This window comes from Trypanosoma cruzi, genomic scaffold, assembly GCF_000209065.1.
Source record: "Trypanosoma cruzi strain CL Brener 1047053516705 genomic scaffold, whole genome shotgun sequence".
Taxonomy (NCBI): domain Eukaryota; phylum Euglenozoa; class Kinetoplastea; order Trypanosomatida; family Trypanosomatidae; genus Trypanosoma; species Trypanosoma cruzi.
In genome coordinates, this window is record NW_001849523.1 from 160868 (window position 1) to 179689 (window position 18822).

General features: G+C 48.5%; 5 protein-coding genes across 5 annotated transcripts, besides 14 other annotated features; all 5 read left to right on the forward strand.

The window, feature by feature from the left end:
• Positions 1 to 1632: part of a sequence feature (areas merged during assembly that could not be assigned to a particular haplotype. This can correspond to areas where the two haplotypes were merged or to regions with more than two copies in the genome that were merged during assembly.) that runs on past the window's edge.
• On the forward strand, positions 74 to 1855 carry Tc00.1047053506679.90 (RNA editing complex protein MP67, putative; the record flags this gene model as incomplete). Its single annotated transcript, XM_814943.1, has 1 exon — positions 74 to 1855. The coding sequence occupies one exon, from the start codon at positions 74 to 76 to the stop codon at positions 1853 to 1855; it is 1782 nt and encodes a 593-aa protein (XP_820036.1).
• Positions 1633 to 3970: a sequence feature (areas merged during assembly that could not be assigned to a particular haplotype. This can correspond to areas where the two haplotypes were merged or to regions with more than two copies in the genome that were merged during assembly.).
• Positions 2403 to 2864, forward strand: Tc00.1047053506679.94 (40S ribosomal protein S18, putative; the record flags this gene model as incomplete). The annotated part of the gene is made up of 1 exon (XM_814963.1): positions 2403 to 2864. One exon carries the CDS (start codon positions 2403 to 2405, stop codon positions 2862 to 2864), a length of 462 nt encoding a protein of 153 aa, XP_820056.1.
• Positions 2907 to 2962: a sequence feature (T-rich).
• On the forward strand, positions 3112 to 3573 carry Tc00.1047053506679.100 (40S ribosomal protein S18, putative; the record flags this gene model as incomplete). The annotated part of the gene is made up of 1 exon (XM_814944.1): positions 3112 to 3573. The coding sequence occupies one exon, from the start codon at positions 3112 to 3114 to the stop codon at positions 3571 to 3573; it is 462 nt and encodes a 153-aa protein (XP_820037.1).
• Tc00.1047053506679.110 (dynein heavy chain, putative) lies at positions 3882 to 16361 on the forward strand (the record flags this gene model as incomplete). The annotated part of the gene is made up of 1 exon (XM_814945.1): positions 3882 to 16361. The coding sequence occupies one exon, from the start codon at positions 3882 to 3884 to the stop codon at positions 16359 to 16361; it is 12480 nt and encodes a 4159-aa protein (XP_820038.1).
• Positions 3932 to 3961: a microsatellite.
• Positions 3971 to 4354: a sequence feature (areas merged during assembly that could not be assigned to a particular haplotype. This can correspond to areas where the two haplotypes were merged or to regions with more than two copies in the genome that were merged during assembly.).
• Positions 4355 to 6590: a sequence feature (areas merged during assembly that could not be assigned to a particular haplotype. This can correspond to areas where the two haplotypes were merged or to regions with more than two copies in the genome that were merged during assembly.).
• Positions 6591 to 6775: a sequence feature (areas merged during assembly that could not be assigned to a particular haplotype. This can correspond to areas where the two haplotypes were merged or to regions with more than two copies in the genome that were merged during assembly.).
• Positions 6776 to 10207: a sequence feature (areas merged during assembly that could not be assigned to a particular haplotype. This can correspond to areas where the two haplotypes were merged or to regions with more than two copies in the genome that were merged during assembly.).
• Positions 10208 to 10218: a sequence feature (areas merged during assembly that could not be assigned to a particular haplotype. This can correspond to areas where the two haplotypes were merged or to regions with more than two copies in the genome that were merged during assembly.).
• Positions 10219 to 18822: part of a sequence feature (areas merged during assembly that could not be assigned to a particular haplotype. This can correspond to areas where the two haplotypes were merged or to regions with more than two copies in the genome that were merged during assembly.) that runs on past the window's edge.
• Positions 16451 to 16476: a microsatellite.
• Positions 16697 to 16720: a microsatellite.
• Tc00.1047053506679.120 (uncharacterized protein) lies at positions 16925 to 18190 on the forward strand (the record flags this gene model as incomplete). Its single annotated transcript, XM_814946.1, has 1 exon — positions 16925 to 18190. One exon carries the CDS (start codon positions 16925 to 16927, stop codon positions 18188 to 18190), a length of 1266 nt encoding a protein of 421 aa, XP_820039.1.
• Positions 17467 to 17498: a sequence feature (AT_rich).
• Positions 18458 to 18486: a microsatellite.

An 18822-nucleotide genomic window follows, 5' to 3' on the forward strand; every position in this document is an offset into this window, starting at 1 on the left:
CGTGGCCCTTGTCAAGTCCCTCTTCTTCACTTTCTCTCCCTCTCTGTGTGTGTCGTGCCTCACATTGGTCGGGATGCGTGCATGCGTTATCACACGGCCCGTAGCTGCAGCGCGAGCACGAGGGCGGATTAAGTGCAATTACACGGACATTTTTTCATGGGGTTCGTCACCTCCCGAGCAAGACGGAGGTGTCTCCAAGGGGGAGATGAATCGGATGAAGTCGCGCTTCTACAACTCAGGGCAGCGGCGCTGTACGTTGTGTGACGAATATTTGGAGGCTTCTTTCTCTACACATTGTTGCCACGTCAGCCACATTGCGCGGGTTGGAATTCTCGAGCGGGCCACCGCTATCCTGCAGAAGGAGACGGCAGAAGTTATGACGAGCTCTGCACATGAACCCGCATCAAAGGTGGCACAAATGGTACGAGTACTTCTGGAAACTTGGTGGAAGAGACTGAACGAGGTGGAGCAGGAGACGTTACTGGACTACAAACGTATTGCCTCCCTCAGCTCACCAAGTGCCAGGAGGAGACTCTGGCGGGTCCGCTTCTTGTTGGAGTTTTTGCGTGATCGCGAGGTGATTCGTGACTGCCTGACGTTGGCGAAAGGGACCCCCTCTAATGAAGGCTCTTTTGTTCGTACCAAACGTTTTGAGCGCAGCGAGATGATTGGAGACAACATAGTGAAGGTCGTGGTGCCGGATCGTCTTGTGCGTCTTTTCCCATCGACAGAGGGCGGTGTAACGTACAAGCTTGCGTGTATCCAGCAGCTCCTTGACAGTAATGAGGGTTTACTGCAGATTTATGACTACATTGACCTGAATTCCATCATTGGTACTCGATTACCGAACAACAAGACGAAGTCCGACGTGGTGGAATCCCTTTTTGGGGAACTTCAGACGTTTCTTTGGGCAAGCGAAGTGGCGTGTGGGTTAAATCAATACCCTGCCATTCCAAACGCCGAGCACCGTTATGTGCGGGCCCTCGTCGAGCACCTGCTGAATGAGCTGACCCACATGGTCATCATGTGGCGCATTGAATCAACCTTGGAGAACGCGAAGGAATACTTGGAAGAGCAAATTCAGCTAAAGTTGCAGTCATCGCAGCAGTGTGCTTTGAGGGGGGGAGCGGGTGGATGCACCGTGGTGAAGGAAGTTGAGTGTGACCGTGGTCGCTACGCCGTTCTACCGCTTTTGTTGTCCTTCCCTTATCCGAGTGCTTCAGCGGAATCACGGCAACACAGACAGCGACCAAGCACGCCCCCTCCGGTACGTCGTGTGGGCGAGAATGGAACACCCCAAATGTTGTTTACAACCTCCATACCAAAGCCTGAGTTGATGGTGTCGCACTACAGGCCGCGATTACGTGTGGTGCGAAGCTCACAGGAATACCGATTGGAGGCGGTGAAAGCGCTGACGATGCAGCGCAACTTATTCACGAATATTCTCCCAGCGTCAACGTCTACGCTTTTGGGAAGTCGGGTGAGCGCCAAGGGCGAAAAACAGCAGTTAGGCCACCTCTCATTTCCAGGATTAGCTGAAGGAAAATATCCCACTTGGGCTCGAGAAGTGCGAATAGCGGAGGTGCGCCGGCGTGTGGAAGAACAAATGGCGCGGCGGGGAGTTTATGTGGAGACAATAGACTGGGGAAGCATGCTGGCTGCGCTGGCGCGGACGTTGACAGGGTTTCATGCCATAAGAGCGCCCCGGCTGCAAAGTGAACCGACGAAGGCACCAACAAAACCTTTATCGCCACCAACTGTGGCCGCGGCAGCAGAAGTATTTCCGCCGGTTGAAGGAAAATTAAAGATCGTGGAAGAGATGTGTATTCCACCATTGAAGCCCACGGTGGAATAGTCCATTTTATTACACGCAAAAAAAAAGGGTAAAGAAAACGAACGAGATAAAAAATGCACAATTTTTTATTTTGCCTCGTGAGAAGAGAGATCCTTTTTCTGTTTGTCGCCTCCGTATTTCTGTGGATGCCAGGGCAATCTTGGCACAGAAGCGAAGGGCGAATTGTTGGGAATTAAACGATTGCGTGATTACCAGGGCACTGGATGCTCAAATAGCGGCGGATGAACTAAGTACGGAGAGGAGGACACTCCTGATGGTGTCAGGACGCGTCCTCAAGGCTATTTTGGAGAGCAGTGTCTTTTTGCTTTGTTCCTCAACGGTACGAACCTGAACGGAGCCGCCAAGCCTTCTACTCAATGCGTGAGCGCTAAGTTTACTCTTTCTCTGCTGACATCTCCCGATTCGGCCGGGAAGGGCGAAGTATACAAATACAATTTGTATGTGAGTAGGTGTTTGTGTGTTGTTGCTGTCTTCTGTTGTTGTAGGAAACTTTTGCTTTGTGTGCCCTTTTCTTTCTTCCCAAACTTTGTTCAGGCAACTAGACGACATGTCTCTCACCCTACAGTCCGAGCAGTTCCAGCACATTGTGCGTCTCCTGAACACCAACGTGGAGGGCAAGCGCAAGGTGCCTTTCGCACTCCGCATGGTGAAGGGTGTAGGTATCCGCTTTGCGTACATGGTGTGCAAGAAGGCCGGCATTGATGTGGAGCGCCGCGCCGGCACACTGACGGCCGAGGAGCTCGAGAGGATCTCCGAAGTCATCGCCGACCCTGCCAAGTTCAAGATCCCCGACTGGTTCCTTAACCGCCAGCGTGACCCCAAGACGGGCAAGACGGAGCACCTCACCAGTGCCATGGTAGACACTCGTCTCCGTGAGGATCTGGAGCGTCTGCGGAAGAACCGCGTGCATCGTGGTGTGCGCCATGCCTACGGTCTCCGTGTCCGTGGCCAACACACTTGCACGTCGGGTCGTCACGGCAAGACGGTCGGTGTTTCCCGCACGAAGTGAGTTGTCTGGGCTATTTAATGGGTTCAGATTGCCAATCAAGGATTTGTTTGTACTTTTTTTGCTTTTTTTTTTTGTCACTACATTTTTTTTTTCTTTTTGAGGGGGTCTCTCCCTTGTTGGCTTTTTGTCTTTTTATTTGGAGGTCTCTTCTCCTTTTTTGTTTCCACTCTTTGCGTCTGATGCGTATGTCTTTGTTCTTTTTTGCTTCTGTTCTCCTTTGTACCTTCGCCTTAGGAAGAATAACGACATGTCTCTCACCCTACAGTCCGAGCAGTTCCAGCACATTGTGCGTCTCCTGAACACGAACGTGGAGGGCAAGCGCAAGGTGCCTTTCGCACTCCGCATGGTGAAGGGTGTAGGTATCCGCTTTGCGTACATGGTGTGCAAGAAGGCCGGCATTGATGTGGAGCGCCGCGCCGGCACACTGACGGCCGAGGAGCTCGAGAGGATCTCCGAAGTCATCGCCGACCCTGCCAAGTTCAAGATCCCCGACTGGTTCCTTAACCGCCAGCGTGACCCCAAGACGGGCAAGACGGAGCACCTCACCAGTGCCATGGTAGACACTCGTCTCCGTGAGGATCTGGAGCGTCTGCGGAAGAACCGCGTGCATCGTGGTGTGCGCCATGCCTACGGTCTCCGTGTCCGTGGCCAACACACTTGCACGTCGGGTCGTCACGGCAAGACGGTCGGTGTTTCCCGCACGAAGTGAGTTGTCTGTATATAAGAAGGATATGGATTGTGTTTCTTCCTTTTCATTTCTATGCACTCATTTTTATTTTGTTGATGTGTGCATATACATTTTTTTTTTAATAAACAACGAGTGGGATGAACTCCCCGGGGTGTGGTGTCAACGACTGCGACGCCCTATCGGAAATTTCCCCTTTAATTTTTATTGTACGGCTGTTGTATGCTTGTTACTTTTGTTGATCTTTTGTTTTTGCCCTTTTGTTGTTTGTTTCATATCGCTTTTTAGTAGCACCCATTCGTAGGCTCTGGTGTTGATATTTACTGCTTCCCATGTCCATTTCCTTTAAGGAGCTTGTTGCTCTTCGCCGCGTGCATCTTGCGCAACAGCAGCAGCAGCAGCAACAACAACAAAATCAACAGCAATCGTTGGACCAGTGGTATCGAAATCATGTGGCGATGTCTTCAATTTCTCCTCCACCCATCAGTCGGGAGGCGGTTGAAACCGAAGAAAGTCCCATAAATGATTGGGATGGAGCCGATGATGGTGTGTCGACCGAGCAACAGCTCCCTGCGTGGTTGCGGGAGGAGTCTCCAACAGCCACTACTGCTCCTCTTCATCCGTGGTCCCAGCCAGTCGTGGGAAGGTACACCGTGGGGGAGGAAGTGCCCGTGGGCAAGGAGCCCAAGGTTATGGTGCCGCGCGAAGATCTCAAAGGTGAACTTCCGCGTGTGGAGGTGATGCGGCGGTGGCGACGACGTTACGACGAGGTCTCAGTGGAGACCTTATTGAAGGAAAGGAACATCATTGTGGATGGTGAGTTTACGGGGAATAAACCGGGTTCCTACCAATCCTTGTTGCCCCTTCACGCCTTTGACGACAGACGCTACGAGGAGTTATCCCCAGAAGAGTGGTTGGGAAAGCGTGATGAGACGGGCGGGGTGTCGTGCAAGGCGCTGCACAACAGGGGGAAATGGCGCTGGCTTCCAGCACGTGTAACCGAGTGGAATGCAAAAACCAACATATTAACTGTGGAAATTGCTGATATCAAAGAGGATGGCGATAATTTGAAAAGTCCTCAAAGGGAAAATGGTGCAGTAGTTGCGCTTCCGCGTTTGTATGTATGCTTTGATGCTGAAAACCCACGGAATTTCGTAGATCGTTTTGCAGAAGCCTGTCGTTTGCGAACGCTGGTTGAGAGTGTACTCCGTCAGCAACTGTACGTGGAGTCCATTCCGCCGGATGAGTATCAGGTAGTTGACCCGTTGGTATTAGAACGTGTGCACAATTTGAGTCTTAACACGCCCAGGCTTCGAGAAAATGAGGCCGCTCTTTCCGTGAACAGGCTCTTGGAGGAGGTGCGGACGGATTACTCTCGTGTCATGAACTTTGAATTGATGAGGCAAACAACAAAAAATGGCGCCCTGACGCAGTTATTCAGTGGCTCAGGGCTCCCGCCAGAGAGGCCGGTGGTGAAGCCACGAGAGTGTGGGGTGTACGGGCTACGCAGAAACTGTTTCCGTGAAGTGGTGAATACCTTTTACAGGGATTCATTCTTTGCTTGTAATGCCATCACCATTAGCGTCCTTCAACGCGTGAAAGAAGGAAATGATGCCTTGTTATCTCGAAAGGTGTTCCGTGTTGACCAATCGCTGGAAGACGTGTGTCCCATGACCATGGATGCATTCGAGGAGCTTCAGGTCGGGTTTGTTCGCCAGAATGCGCAGTTTATTCGGGAGAAATGGGTTCCAGACATCACAAAATACATTAAAAACGCCTTTTCTCATTGCATGGGGGCTTCCGATGTGAGTTTACATCTTCCCGAGAGTGTGTATGGGGGATCGAAGACACAACGTCTCATGTGCACCATCACGCTACAGATGCAGGACGCCCTACGGACTTTTTTAACGCGTGAGTTGGGTAAATTTGCCTCCTTTCTCGAAATGGCGGCCAATTACACGGTTCAGGTGCGGGGTATTTCTGATGTGAAGGTCGTGCCGCATCAGGATCGGAAAAATATGAGAATTACGCCTCTTTTCAAGGTTACTCTTGTTGAAGGGGATTCACGAACTCTTATGTATACTACAACCGCCACAGACTTTTCCAAGATGCTGACGGAACTCATTAACCGCTGCTTGACGTTACACACTGGGTTACGTTCTGTGGAGCGGCAACTGTTTAGCTTTCTTTACGACCCTGGCACGGCTTTTGTATCCTCCATTGATGGAGAGGATCCGGTTGTTCAATCTTGCCTAAAGCGCCTTGTGGAGACACTCACACGTGCCGGGGTACCTCTTGCTGAGTACATTGCAAAGTATGAGGTATTTGAAGATCTAGTCGCGCTTGATGTGTCGCAGTATGTGGAATCTTTTAGGGTGCAGTTTACATCCACCAAGGGAGTGGAGGACGAGATTGAACGCTTCATTAAAAAGCGAGCCGACATTAGCGCACAGATTCCTCGTTTTGTGGACATGGGCCTGTTCCAGGTTGACTGCACGGATCTGAGGCGGCAGCTGGCAAACAAGTGCACTCAAATTACCAACAGCATCCTTGAAGTTCTGCTGCAGCGTGTGAATTTGAAGGTGGCGGACGTGAACGAAGGGTTCCGTGCCATACGAGAAAGTCTTATGAAGCCAACCGAAACACCCGAGGAAGTTGTGGAGCGGAACGAGTTTATCCGCATGATTCCCGAAAAGGTATTTGACCTGCAGACGACGATAGTTGAGATCCAGCAGATTAACGCCATTTTGGATACCTTCCAGGTGCCACTCTCAGAGGATGACTTCAACAGAAAGTGGATGGCCATTGGCTGGCCCGCCCAGCTGGACGATGAGATCATTCGGCGACAGAACGAACTGGAGCAGACGAGACGAAGTCTTATTGTTAATATGCGCAAGTCACAGGAGGCGTTTCAAGAGAAGATTTCTCAGATGCAGCTCACTGTGGGAGGGTTTCATCGCCGCACAAATGTCAACAAGATTAACGAGATTGTTGCGGATGTGCATGCAATACAGGAGCACATTCAAAGTCTCATTGGGACGGCCAACACATTCAACACACATGAGTCTCTCTTTGGGCTTGAAACGACCGATTACGGTGTCGTACGGGAGCTCTCATCCGACTTTGATTCCTTTGCTACACTTTGGCTTGCTGTTTATGACTGGAACGTGGCAATACGAGATTGGTATAACAAGCCGTTTACGGATATTGATGCGGAGGAGATGGAGCAGCGGGTTATGAAGAACTACCAGAGTGTCAGCAAGAGCACCCGTGACCCAAAGCTTACCGGGCTTCTTATTGACATTGCTCAAAAAACCAAGACAAAGATTCAGGAATTCAAGCCAATGCTGCCGTTCGTTAAGTACCTGCGCACAGAGGGCCTGAAGGAGCGTCACTGGGACCAGATCTCAAAGGAGGTTGGCCACGAGATACGGCCGGGCAAGACCCTCATATCGCTCAATGATCTTACTGCCCTGAAGGTGACGGAATATGAGGAGATTTTGTCGCGCATATCCGAGGTGGCATCGCGCGAGTACCAGATTGAGACATCCCTCAAGAAGATGAAAGCAGACTGGGAAAACATTCAACTCAAAGTCCAGGCATACAAGTCAACGGACTGCTACGTGCTGCCAAAGGATTCCGTCGACACAATACAAGAGGAACTGGATGATCAGACGCTCATTACACAGTCTCTTAGTTTCTCTCCATTTAAGAAGATGTTTGAAAATGACATTGCAGCCTGGGAAGTTTCCATCCGAAAGATACAAAATGTGATGGATGAGTGGCTTGTCTGTCAGAAGGCGTGGTTGTACCTGGAGCCCATCTTCCAGTCAGAGGACATTGTACGTCAGTTGCCTCGTGAGGCAAAACGGTTTCAGAAAGTGCATGAAAACTGGCACGATCTCACAAACAAGGCGAATGAAATTGGTTTGGTGCTAAAATTCTGTGAGCCTAATGAATCCCTCGAGAAGTTTAAGGAAAATAATGGACTTCTGGAACTTATTCAGCGTGGATTAAACCAGTACCTGGAGAGTAAACGCTCCTCCTTCGCACGCTTCTACTTCCTTTCAGATGATGAGCTCCTCACGATATTATCTGAGGCACGTGATCCGAGGAAGATTCAACCACACTTCCGTAAATTGTTTGAGAACATCATGGAGATTGAAATGCGTGAGCCGATCAATGAGATGTACGGTATGTACTCTCAGATGCGGGAATACATCCCCTTTGATAGCTCCATTATTCCGCGCAAAAACATTGAAAATTGGCTCACAGAAATTGAAAACATGATGCAGATTTCTATTCGTTCTCAGCTGGCTCAGGGCCTGAAGAATTGTGTGGAGAAGGGACGGAAGTTTTTCATCTTAAACTCTCCGGGTCAAGTCGCGATTGCCGTCAACCAGATCATGTGGACGCATGATTGCGAGGAAAATTTTAAGGCACACGGCTCATTGGAGCCACATCTTCCCAAAGCGAAGGCCAATTTAATGGAACTTGTGGAGTTGGTGCGGCAGCCACTTTCGAATTTACAACGCATGAATCTCAGTGGACTGATCACAATTGAAGTGCACGCCAGGGACATTGTGGAAAATCTTGCAGAAGATAAAATTGATAGTATTTACGCCTTTGAGTGGATCTCACAACTTCGCTCATACTGGGAAAACAATGACTGTTACTTACGCCAAGTGGAAGCACAATTTCGGTATGGTGGGGAGTACCTTGGAAACACAACACGTCTTGTTGTCACACCGCTAACAGACCGTATTTACTTGACGCTTACAGGGGCAATGCATATGTTCCTCGGTGGTGCCCCCGCAGGCCCAGCCGGTACAGGCAAAACAGAAACAGTGAAGGACCTGGCCAAAGCCGTGGCCAAGCAGTGCGTTGTTTTTAACTGTCAGGAAGGTATGACATACGCATCTATGGGAAAGTTTTTTAAAGGACTTGCCCAGGCAGGTGCGTGGGCCTGTTTTGATGAATTTAACCGTATTGATGTGGAGGTTTTGTCTGTTGTGGCGCAGCAGGTTTCATCTTTGCAGGAAGCAGCGCGCACCAAGCAGTATCGTATTGCGTTTGAAGGGACGGAAATTATTGTGGACCCTTCTTATTCGGTGTTTATCACCATGAACCCCGGGTACGCAGGGAGGACGGAATTGCCAGATAACTTGAAAGTTCTGTTCCGCCCCGTTGCCTGCATGGTGCCAGACTACGCCATGATTGCAGAGATCCGTCTCTTCTCGTTTGGTTACTCGAACTCGCGGACTTTGGCCCAAAAGATGGTAGCTACATTCCGGCTGAGTTCTGAGCAGTTATCTTCGCAAGATCACTATGATTTTGGTATGCGTGCTGTGAATACTGTTATATCTGCCGCAGGTCTCATGAAGCGTGAGTCTCCTGATGAAGAAGAGGATGTTCTTTTGCTCCGTGCTTTGCGTGATTCCAACATGCCAAAGTTTTTGGAAGAGGATCTACTACTTTTCTCTGGCATCATCTCTGATCTCTTTCCCGGTGTGGAACTTCCCCCACGTGACTACGGCTCATTGTTGGGTGTTCTCCGGGAAACGGCACTGGAGATGCATTTGGAGCCCACCGAAATGTTTGTAAAGAAGTGTGTGCAACTGTTTGAAATGAATGTTCTCCGACATGGTCAGATGATTGTTGGACCCACCATGGGAGGAAAAACATCCAGTGCTCGTGTGCTTCAAGCTGCTTTGACAAAACTACGGGTTGAAATGAATGAAGAACGGTTTGCGGAGGTGCACATACACAGTTTGAATCCCAAATCCATCACAATGTCGCAGTTGTATGGCGGCTTTGACGAAGCAACAGCAGAATGGCGTGATGGACTTATTGGAGAACTGTTTCGCACCGCCGCCCGTGATACCACGGACAGCAAACAGTGGATTTACTTTGATGGACCCGTAGATGCTTTGTGGATCGAATCCATGAACACTGTACTTGATGATAACAAGAAACTCTGTCTTATTTCCGGTGAAATTATTGCCATGACGCCGTACATGAGTTGTTGGTTTGAGGTGGAAGATCTTGCGGTGGCGTCCCCAGCCACGGTGTCTCGTGCAGGGATGATTTATATGGAACCTGTAAGTTGCATCGGTGTGGAGGCCTTTATTGCAACATGGCAGCGTCATCGACTCCCCATCACGATGGATCCGTACAAGGAGGCTTTAGGGAAGTTTTGCACCGCCCTATTCCCCGCCCTTATTGAATTTGTGCGTCAGGATGTGGTGGAATACAGTCCATCTGTATGGCCCAACTTGGTTGTCTCATGCTTCAACATTTTTGAGGCCTTGTTAATTCCCTTCACGCCTACTCGGACGATGGAAGTGCCACAAGCCCGGTTGGAACGACTCAAAGAAGCGCATATGCATCTCTTTTTATTCGCTGTCGTGTGGTCTTTCGGCGCTACAGGTGACATGGATAGTCGGCAGCGGTTTGACCAGTTCATTCGGACGCAGCTGAACAACCTCGAGGTGTCCATCAAACTTCCAGTTATTGGCTGCATTCAAGACTATGAGTTTGTTTTGGATGAGGCTCGGTGGGTGTTGTGGACGGACCGTCTTCCAGCCTTTACCGCGCAGGTCACGGCACAAAACATTGCGGACATCATTGTGCCCACGGCAGATGTTGCACGATATAAATTTATCAACAAACTTCTTCTTGAAAAGTCTTTTCACACGCTTTGTTGTGGCCCAACCGGCACTGGAAAGACCGTACTCTTACAGCAACTGCTCATGCATGGGATGCCAAAGGAGTTTACGCCCATTTTCTTTACATTTTCCGCACGCACAAGTGCCAACCAGACACAGGATCTTATTTTCTCCAAGTTTGAAGTTCGACGTCGCGCCTCGCCGCAGATATGGGGTGCACCGGTAAACCAGAAATTTGTTATTTTTATTGACGATATGAACATGCCCGTGAAGGAGCAGTACGGGGCGCAGCCCCCCATTGAGATTCTGAGACAATACATGGATTATAATGGCTGGTACGACCGTAAAACACGAGAGTTCTTTCAAATTGTGGATGTTGTTTTTGCGGGCGCGATGGGACCACCCGGCGGTGGCAGGACTCATGTCAGTCAGCGCTTCCTTCGTCACTTCAACCAAATCGCCTTTCCGGAAATGGATGAGGACAGCATGAAGCGTATTTTCCTTTCCATTCTGGAAATTTATTTTAAGCCCTTTGGCGAGGAACTAAGTAGTAAACTCTCCTCCATTGTGAATGCCTCCATTGGCATTTTCTACACTGTCACGAAGGAACTGCGACCAACCCCTTCGCGGCCACATTATCTTTTTAACTTGCGTGACGTCGCTCAAGTGGTGAGTGGACTGCTTAAGGCCACTCCAAAGAAGACAACCAGCCTCGTTGACCTCCTACGACTATGGGTACATGAGGAAATGCGCACATTCAGGGACCGTCTTACCACAGTGGAGGACAGAGAGTGGTTTGATGAGCAGCTGCAGCGGCAGATTGAGAAGCATATCAAGGTCCCATTTACAGAGATTGTGCCACCCGAAACGGGCACCGATGGTCTCTTATTTGTAGATTTCCTCGATACCAAATCGGATCAGCTGTTCTATGAAGAAGTAAAGAAACCCGAGAAACTCGTCAAAGTACTGGAAGATAAATTGGTAGAGTACAACAATGTTTCTTTTCACAAGATGAATATTGTGATGTTTGCCTACGCAGTGGAGCACATTTGTCGAATTGCACGTGTTATTCGAAGACCCAACGGACATGTGCTTCTTCTTGGTGTTGGAGGCTCTGGACGACAGTCTCTTTCCCGTGTCGCTGCATTCCTTAACGATTTTGAGGTGTTTCAAGTGGAGATCTCGAAAAGTTACTCCATGAACACCTGGCATGAGGATATAAAGACGGCCCTTCGACGTGTTGCATTTCATAATAAGCAGGTGTTGTTCCTATTTACCGACACGCAAATTGTGAACGAGTCCATGTTGGAGGATGTTAATAACCTCCTTAACTCGGGTGAAGTGCCGAATCTTTTTGTGGGGCCGGAATTGGATGATGTGTTCAACGCCATGAAGCCCGTGTGTATTGCGGAGGGCATTCAGCTCGACAAGGTGGGCATGTACGCTCGATTTGTCAAGTTTTGCAAGTTTAACCTGCACGTGTCACTTTGCATGTCCCCTCTTGGGGAACCGTTTCGCAACCGACTCCGTATGTTTCCGGCCCTGGTGAATTGCTGCACGATTGATTGGTTTACGGCATGGCCAACGCAGGCGTTGCGGAGTGTGGCGCACAATTACTTTACGAAACTTAAATTAGTCCCTGCGGAGGAATTGGATAAGTGCACGGATTTATGTGTTACTATTCATCAAAGCGTGGAGGAAATCTCCATCCGCTTTCTTGAGGAGACACGGCGCCACAACTACGTTACACCCACCTCCTTTTTGGAGCTGCTCCACACCTTTAAACGCCTTTTGGAATCGCAAACAGAGATGGCAAACATGACGACGCACCGCTTGCAGAATGGTTTGACAAAACTGCGTGAGACGGAAAACGCGGTTGCTGGCCTTCAGCAGACCCTGGAGAAGAATCAGCCCATTTTGATTCAGAAAGGGGAATCCATCAAGAAACTTATGGAGGAGATTGTCATTCAGACGGAATCTGCCGAAGAAACAAAGCGAGAGGCTCAAACAGAAGAGGCGGCGGTGGCGGCCAAGCAGCGTGAGTGCGCCGCCATTGAGGCTGAGGCACAAGACCAACTTAGTGAGGCATTGCCTGAATTGGATCGCGCCTTGGCGAGTTTGGCGAATTTGAAGTCCTCGCAGATCACGGAGGTGGCTGGTTACAAGGCACCCACGCCGGGTGTGGTGATGACCATGCAGGGGATCAGTATTCTCTTTCAAATCAAACCCATCATGCGTGCTGCGGGGCCCATGGAGGAAAAGAAACCAGACTATTGGGCCACGGCCAAGGAACAGCTTTTGAATAATCCCAATCTGTTGATGCAGCGCTTGATTAACTACGACAAGGAACATATTCCTGAACGACTTATTCAGGCGGTTATGCCGTTAGTTTCTTCTGAGGACTTCACGCCAAAGAAAATTGCGGGTGCAAGTCAGGCATGCGCGGCAATGTGCCAGTGGACTCATGCCATGGTGAAGTTTCATGAAGTCAACAAGAAAGTTGAGCCACTACGGCAACGTTTGGCTGTGGCCCAAGAAGACAACCGCGTCTTTCAAGAGAAGCTTCGCATAGCTCAGGCCCAATTGGAAGATGTTGCGAGGAAATTGGAGAAATTGCAAGCTGACAAGACACGGGCTGAAGAAGAAATGAATGAACTGGAACATGTGGTGCAGCTTACGGAAATCAAACTTGGACGAGCGGCCATGCTTATTGACGGACTGGTAGGTGAGAAGAAGAATTGGACGAGTACTATGCAAGAAATTAATGAGAATTCCAAGTATCTGTTGGGTGATATGATAGCGGCGGCCGGGCAAATCGCGTACGTAGGGCCCTTTACTACCTTGTACCGAAATGATCTACTAAATGGCTGGAAAAACGAGTTAAAGAATCACGGAATTCTGCATCATGCGCAGCTTTCCGTGTATCACACCTTACAGGATCCCATTGTCACTCAGGGTTGGAACGTCAATGGACTTCCTACGGATGTGTTATCGGTGGAGAATGCCATTATCATGTCGAATGCACGTCGCTGGCCACTTATGATTGACCCCCAGAACCAGGCGAACAAGTGGATTCGGCAAACCTATCCAGAGGGAATAGAAGTTTTGAAACCTAGCCAAAAGGATGTGATTAAACGTATCGAATACGCCGTCCGTTCAGGTCGCGCCGTACTCTTGGAAAATGTTGGAGAGAGCATTGATGCCAGCCTTGCTCCTCTTCTTGCAAAGCAGACATTTAAGCAAGGTGGACAAGAAATGATTCGTCTTTCGGAGCATGCCATTCCATGGAATCAGGAATTTAAGTTTTACATGACGACCAAGTTGCCAAACCCGCACTACATTCCGGAGGTCATGGTGCAGGTCACATTGCTGAACTTTTTCATTACCCCACAAGGACTAGAGGATCAGCTTCTTGGCGTCGTCGTGGGACAGGAACGCAAGGAACTGGAAATACGTCGGAGCGACTTGATTAAAGGCAACGCTGCCATGCGAGCTGAGGTGGCCAACATTCAGAAAACCATTTTGCGTAAAATGGAAGAGGTCACGGGCGATATTTTGGATGATGAGAGCCTTATTGAGTACCTGAACCAGTCGAAGGCCACAACAGATGAAATTAAGATTAAAGTGGAGGAGGCGGAAGAGGCGGAGAAGGAAATAAATGCAAGTCGAGAGTTGTATCGTCCGGTTGCACGTCATTCTTCATGTTTATATTTTTGTTGTGCGACGCTATCAAATGTGGATCCCATGTACCAGTACTCCCTGCAGTGGTTTGTGCGGCTCTTTATTAATGGCATCGAATCCGCTGAAGAATCGGAGGATCTTGAAAAACGGCTTCAAAATTTGAAGGATTACTTCACGTACAGTTTTTACCAAAACATCAGTCGATCACTCTTTGAAAAGCATAAAATTATGTTTTCCTTCTTTCTTTGTGTGCGTATCTTACAGCAGGCAGGTGGCATCGACGATGATGAGTTTCGTTTTCTCCTGCAGGGACCGTCCATGACTTCCAAAACGCAGCCAAATCCAGCGCACTCTTGGCTTACCGACTCTACATGGGCAGAAATTTGTTACCTCTCAGCCAATTTCTCATGTTTTAGAGGAATTTCTTCGCACATTGCTGATAATTTGGAACATTATCGTGGGATTTTCATGTCATCTACAGCCCACAGAGAAAAATTAAAGGGAATATACGAGCAGCGTCTGAATTCCCTGGAGCGTATGATGTTTCTTCGTTGTCTTCGGCCAGACAAATTGATGGCGGCGGTACAAGACTTTGTACGGGACAATCTGGGGGAGCGTTTTATTCGCCCGCCTCCGTTTGATCTCTTCACATCCTTTAAGGAGTCCAGCCCCACTACACCACTTATTTTTATCCTCTCCCAGGGTGCAGATCCCTTTGAGGACTGGAAAAAGTTTGCAGAGTCGCAGAATATGGGTAAGAAGCTTTCTGACATCTCGCTCGGTCAAGGACAAGGTCCTCGTGCCGAACGTATGTTACAGGAAGGTATGGAAAATGGGACGTGGGTTCTTTTACAAAACTGTCATTTGGCGACATCATGGATGCCGACTCTGGAACGACTCGTGGAGGCCATTAGCCCCGGTATTCACCCCTCCTTTCGTCTCTGGCTTACATCTATGCCCAATCCATACTTTCCAGTCTCTGTGCTGCAAAATGGTGTCAAAATCACAAATGAACCACCGAAAGGCATGCAGGCCAACGTCACACGCTCTCTTTTGAGTTACCCCGAGGAATATTTTGAATCCTGCCGCAAACCGAAGGAATTTAGAAAATTGTTTTTTGCAATGTCCTTCTTTCATGCTCTGATTCAGGAACGTCGTAAGTTTGGTCCGTTGGGATGGAATATCCCCTACGAATACACGTCGGGAGATTTGGGATGTTGCGTCACTCAGATTCGCATGTTTTTGGAAAAGTACAACGAGGTTCCATACAAAGTCATTAGGGAGCTCAGTGGTAATATTCACTACGGCGGTCGTGTCACGGATGATTGGGATCGACGAACCCTTAATACGATACTAGAGGTATTTATCTCTCCTGAGGTAATGGAAGATGGTTACAGCTTTTCTCCGTCAGGTGTTTATCACTCCATTCCCACCGGGATGCAGAAGCATTATTTGGATTACATTGATTCTTGGCCTCTCAATACAAACCCTGAGATTTTTGGATTGCATGAAAATGCCGATATCACATGTGCACGTAATGAGACATTTGAAACATTGGAGGCAATAGTTGCCCTACAAGGCGAGGCCACACGAAAGAATGCCTTGGGTAAGTCCCCAGATGAAATAGTTGTGGATTTGGCTAAGCTTATTCAAGGAAAGATAAGCGATTCATTTGATCTTGCAAAGTTTCACAAGAGATATCCTACGAAGTATGAAGATTCCATGAATACGGTGCTCGTACAGGAGGCGATCCGATTCAATAATCTTACGGCGGTGGTGCGAGAAACACTGGAGGCACTTTCTCTTGCTATTAAGGGTGAAGTGTTGATGAATCGAGAGCTGGAGGAAGTGTATCGCTGCCTTTACAACAACCAAGTTCCTGGCCAGTGGTCGGAGCGGGCATATCCGAGTCTCAAACCACTTGGCTCATGGGTGGATGATTTGGCGCAACGATTGGCAATGATTCAGGCATGGTATGAGGGAGGGCACCCAAATGTGTACTGGATATCTGGTTTCTTCTTCCCACAGGCTTTCTTGACGGGTATTCTGCAAAATTTTGCTCGTAGAAAACAAATTTCCATTGATACCGTAAGTTACGGATTTGAATGGATAAACACGGATCCTGGCACGGTAACTGCACCCCCTCAAACGGGTTGTTATGTACACGGCATATTTATTGAAGGTGCACGGATTGATCGGCAAACCCTGCAGCTTGCGGAGTCCATGCCGAAGGTGCTATTTGAGCAAGTCCCCATGTTGTGGCTTAATCCTATCATCAATAAGGAGAAGCCAAGGAATGACGTGTACATATGCCCCCTTTACAAGACACCCCGTCGTGCTGGTACACTGAGTACCACGGGCCACTCGACAAACTACGTCCTCACGATGGAAATACCCACCACAGTAGATCCTAAACATTGGATAAAGCGTGGTGTTGCGTGTGTTTGCGCATTGAGCTCCTAAAATTAAGGAGAGAAAAGAAAAAGAGGAAATGCATAGGGTGGGAAGGGGTGGAGGAGGAAGGAAGGAAATAAAAACAAGTGAAAAGGTAGAAAGAAAAGAAAAAAAAAAAAAAGAAGACAGGAGCCAGGTGTTCATGGCAGCGGTACAATGCGCGCCTAAGTCAATGGTGAATAAATGTATTATTACATATGTTTTTCTTATTTTTCATTGTGTCTTGTTGTTGTTGTTGTTTTGCCCCAGTTGGTTGTTGCCTTTATGTATAGAGAAGGTAAGGAAGATGTGTTGCTGCTGCAAATGTGTTTCTTGTTTTATTCCATGTATATTTATATTTATACGTGTGTGTGTGTGTGTGTGTGTGTTGACTTGTGGTGTCGTTTTATGGTGCCTTTGATTAATGCCTGGTGCGCATCTTTGCTTTTCTTCTATCGGTTTTAGCTGCTTTTTCTTTGATCTCTTTCTTTGTGTGTGTTTGTTGGCTCTCTTGCAGTCTTTTTGGGCCGCGACGAGAAGAGAAAAGCAAATAAAAGAAGGGGTGGAGGGGTGGGGTGGCTTGACTGCGGTGAATGAACGGTGAGGAATCACCAGTCGAATTCCGGGGGCTACCGGGTAGTGTTTTTTTCGCGAAGTGGTTTACAATTTGCCTCGTTCTCGTTCTGCTCATTTCCACAGGAATGACCTCCATGCTATTCATGACCTCCATCTCAGCTAGTTATCTCCGGGCGACAAACAGCCAAAATCTGATGTATCTCCCGCCACATAATGGCACCGCAGAGCTGGCTGCTGTACTAATGATTCCAGAGTATATTGTCGAGATTGGTATGTTGCACTTCACGATTGGCGCATCTGCATTCTCCCGAAGAACGCGGAATTTACTTCCGCTGCAGCCCTTTTCCAGCGCGACGAACCCAATAGAGTCAATTCTTTCTGAGGATCTTCTTGTCGCATATATAAAAGTTAAAAATGATGCTCTTCAGTTTGGATATGCGGCTGCAGAGCCTTGTGGGGGTGCGTCTGCCACAAATATTATGTATAGGAGTCGGTTTGTTATTGCTGCGACAATTATTGGGACTCTATGTGGAATGGGCATCGTGTTTGTGGCATTTGGTTTTTTATTTTATTTAAGAAAAATTTATATTACGCCATGTACTAAATTTTGTGTGGAGCGGAAGGATCGCATGGTGAGGCTAACTGGAGGGAAGAAGGAGCTGGGAGAATTCATTGAATCAAAGAGGGCCGAAGAACACCGGGAACGCAGTGTGATCATTGCACTGATCATCCTCAGTGTTGTGGGAACCACTTTTCTTGTAACTGCGGAAGCTTTGGAGCATAATCTACGTTCCTCTACATTGAAGTGTGGCAGATCCTTCTGCGGCGTGTACGAAGACGCCATGCGTAGTCTTTTCCAAAGCCCCTGGACTAGTGGAGGCCGTTTCTCTTGCCAGGTGGGATACTCTTCTGCTCTTTTTCTCGCTGGGACCGTTTTGAATGTCGTGTTGCTTATACTCATCATGTTTTTATCTGCGCTGCACTTTTTTATGAGACACGTACACGTGACGCTAATTTGCGAGGCGGCGGGTAATGGAATCCAGCCGGAGGGAAATGGGCAACGTAACCCCATGGAAGCCCCTTACCTTTCCTTGGAACAGGGGAACGGGGGGGGCGATAAAATAAATTCGATCTTCTCCGCGTCGAATCGTGCGGCCACAGTCGTTGGCTCGGACGAGGAGAAGGATTTGGATCGCCTGCGTCAAGTATGCTTGATGCCAACTGGAATAGATGCGATGGAAGTGGCTGGGTCGTTGAATGATTGGAAGAGGGTTCGGTACTGACAGCAGGATGCTTTTGCTAAATAAGAGGAGGCTGTACGTTTTCTCATGCGAAAAGCAAAAGTTTTTTTTTTTTTTTCGGTTTATTTTGGAAAAAAAAAAAACGAAGAGACTCTAGCAGGAGGATTTGATCTGCACGCTAGACCGAAGGCCTCTCGATCGTCTCTTTTTGGTTCTATTATTGGAATTTTACATTTGGAGGAAACGCATTTTGGACCGAAGCATTTGCATTTCAAATGCAAGAAGTTCCTGTCAAAATGTACCGAGGCCAACAACAACAATAATAATAATAATAATAAGAGAGGAATTGAAATTGATGGACCCCTTTTGACCCGTATAAATATGGCGACGGGGCTTTAGTGGCCGCTGCAGGTGACGGGAGAAGGGAGGGGGGGAGATAAGACGCTCCCGATTCTTCGGGGTGTATGCGGAGATGTAAACTCTGCGCATTCATCGGCTTCCGTGAACATGTGTGTTTACCCGAAGCATCCGATGAGGAGACATTCAACTTGTTATCTTTGGATAGATCCTTCAACAACATTCCACGCGTGAAGAGGCAGGGTGAATTTGGAGGTTTCCTTGCGAGGGGCCGCGCTGATCCTATTCAAGACGCCAACAGACCAGGCCGGCTACCA